This window comes from Anoplopoma fimbria, chromosome 20 (assembly GCF_027596085.1).
Source record: "Anoplopoma fimbria isolate UVic2021 breed Golden Eagle Sablefish chromosome 20, Afim_UVic_2022, whole genome shotgun sequence".
In the NCBI taxonomy this organism is placed as follows: Eukaryota; Metazoa; Chordata; class Actinopteri; order Perciformes; family Anoplopomatidae; genus Anoplopoma; species Anoplopoma fimbria.
The window spans coordinates 28,271,649-28,274,148 of NC_072468.1; the positions used below are offsets into that span (position 1 = coordinate 28,271,649).

The 2,500-nt window shown below is 28.8% G+C and overlaps 1 protein-coding gene across 2 annotated transcripts in view; it reads left to right on the forward strand.

The window, feature by feature from the left end:
- The window catches only part of mrps12 (mitochondrial ribosomal protein S12), a 6,365-nt gene that overhangs the window by 735 nt on the left and 3,130 nt on the right, over positions 1-2,500 (forward strand). For both annotated transcript variants that reach the window (XR_008532089.1, XM_054622052.1), the window contains exon 2: positions 1,779-1,826. Coding sequence is in view for 1 of the 2 variants with exons in the window: in XM_054622052.1 (XP_054478027.1) it covers positions 1,781-1,826 (46 nt within the window). In the remaining variant the exon portion in view is untranslated. The remainder of the gene's footprint in view (positions 1-1,778; positions 1,827-2,500) is intronic.

Here is a 2,500-nt window from a genome sequence, read left to right on the forward strand (position 1 = left end):
TGTATATACCTTTATCTGTATATACCTTTATGTGACCTTTATCTGTATATACCTTTATGTGACCTTTATCTGTATATACCTTTATGTGACCTTTATCTGTATATACCTTTATGTACCTTTATGTGTATATACCTTTATCTGTATATACCTTTATGTGTATATACCTTTATCTGTATGTACCTTTATGTGTATATACCTTTATGTACCTTTATGTGTATATACCTTTATGTGACCTTTATCTGTATATACCTTTATGTGACCTTTATCTGTATATACCTTTATGTGACCTTTATCTGTATATACCTTTATCTGTATATACCTTTATGTGACCTTTATGTGTATATACCTTTATGTGACCTTTATCTGTATATACCTTTATCTGTATATACCTTTGTGACCTTTATGTGTATATACCTTTATCTGTATATACCTTTATCTGTATATACCTTTATCTTTATATACCTTTATGTGACCTTTATGTGTATATACCTTTATCTTTATATACCTTTATGTACCTTTATGTGTATATACCTTTATCTGTATATACCTTTATGTGACCTTTATCTGTATATACCTTTATGTACCTTTATGTGTATATACCTTTATGTGTATACACCTTTATGTGACCTCTGTGTATATACACATAAAGGTCACATAAAGGTGTATACACATAAAGGTATATATAAAGATAAAGGTATATAAAGATAAAGGTATATACAGATAAAGGTATATATAAAGATAAAGATAAAGTATATACAGGTATATAAGGTATATACAGATAAAGGTATATATAAAGATAAAGGTATATATACAGATAAAGGTATATATACAGATAAAGGTATATACAGATAAAGGTATATATAAAGATAAAGGTATATAAAGATAAAGGTATATAAAGATAAAGGTATATACAGATAAAGGTATATATAAAGATAAAGGTATATACAGATAAAGGTATATAAAGATAAAGGTATATATAAAGATAAAGGTATATATAAAGATAAAGGTATATACAGATAAAGGTATATATAAAGATAAAGGTATATAAAGATAAAGGTATATACAGATAAAGGTATATATAAAGATAAAGGTATATACAGATAAAGGTATATACAGATAAAGGTATATATAAAGATAAAGGTATATATACAGATAAAGGTATATATACAGATAAAGGTATATACAGATAAAGGTATATATAAAGATAAAGGTATATAAAGATAAAGGTATATACAGATAAAGGTATATATAAAGATAAAGGTATATAAATAAAGGTATATATATAAAAGATAAAGGTATATATAGATAAAGGTATATACAGATAAAGGTATATACAGATAAAGGTATATATAAAGATAAAGGTATATAAAGATAAAGGTATATAAAGATAAAGATAAAGGTATATAAAGATAAAGGTATATACAGATAAAGGTATATATAAAGATAAAGGTATATACAGATAAAGGTATATAAAGATAAAGGTATATACAGATAAAGGTATATATAAAGATAAAGGTATATACAGATAAAGGTATATATAAAGATAAAGGTATATACAGATAAAGGTATATAAAGATAAAGGTATATGAGTTTGGTGTGATTTAAATGATGTTTCTATCAGACGTGATGTTCTCATCAATGACCTTAATGTTTAGAACATAACTGGTTTATTATTGAAGCCTCAGGGAGCCATGTTTGTAGTCTTTCCTGGTTTCTGCTCTTCTTCTCCTCTCATCATGTTGGTGTTTGTTTCTTCTTCATGTCCTCTATTGATGCAGACATGTCTCTGTGGAGCCTGAGAGCGGCGCTGACGTCTCTGTTTCAAGGTGAGTTCACACACCTGCCCTCTTTGAAACTGAACAGCTGAAGCAGTGCATGCTGGTCCGTCCTGATGCAGGAGTGACCTTTATTGTGAAGGATGAGAGATTCCTGACGAGTCCTTCATAGATTTAAGCTTATTATATTTCATACAGTTGTGTGTATTGTTGTATTTAGTTTTTGTAGAATGAATGACTGAACTTGTTTTATTTCATATGAATTTATTAAACACTACTTTCATCATCACATGATATTTGGAGAGCAGTTAACAAGATAAAGTGGATCCACATAAATAAATGGTTAGGATTCAGTGTTTCCCGCAGGATTTTTTTCAGCAGCGGTGGTGTGGCCCCCGAACCCTCTAGGGGGTGCCCCCCGGCCGAAATGTTTTTGTACCCTTTACATTGGAATGCATGAATCTGGTGCACTTTGAGAGGAGAATATGCACTTAAATCCTATTCAAACAGTCCTGTGTATTACTGTAGATGGGATTATTGGTGTTGTAACTTTGCCTTTTGTGTCTTCATTTACAGATTTTTATATTTTTGTATAGTAATATTTAAACAAAAAATGCAAATATAATTTGCACAATTTATTTACAGATTTTTGCCTAATGCTTAAACACTAACTGTTTTTTACATAAGACACTTTGTTCAAAAATGAAATCTCCTGCAACAATGGG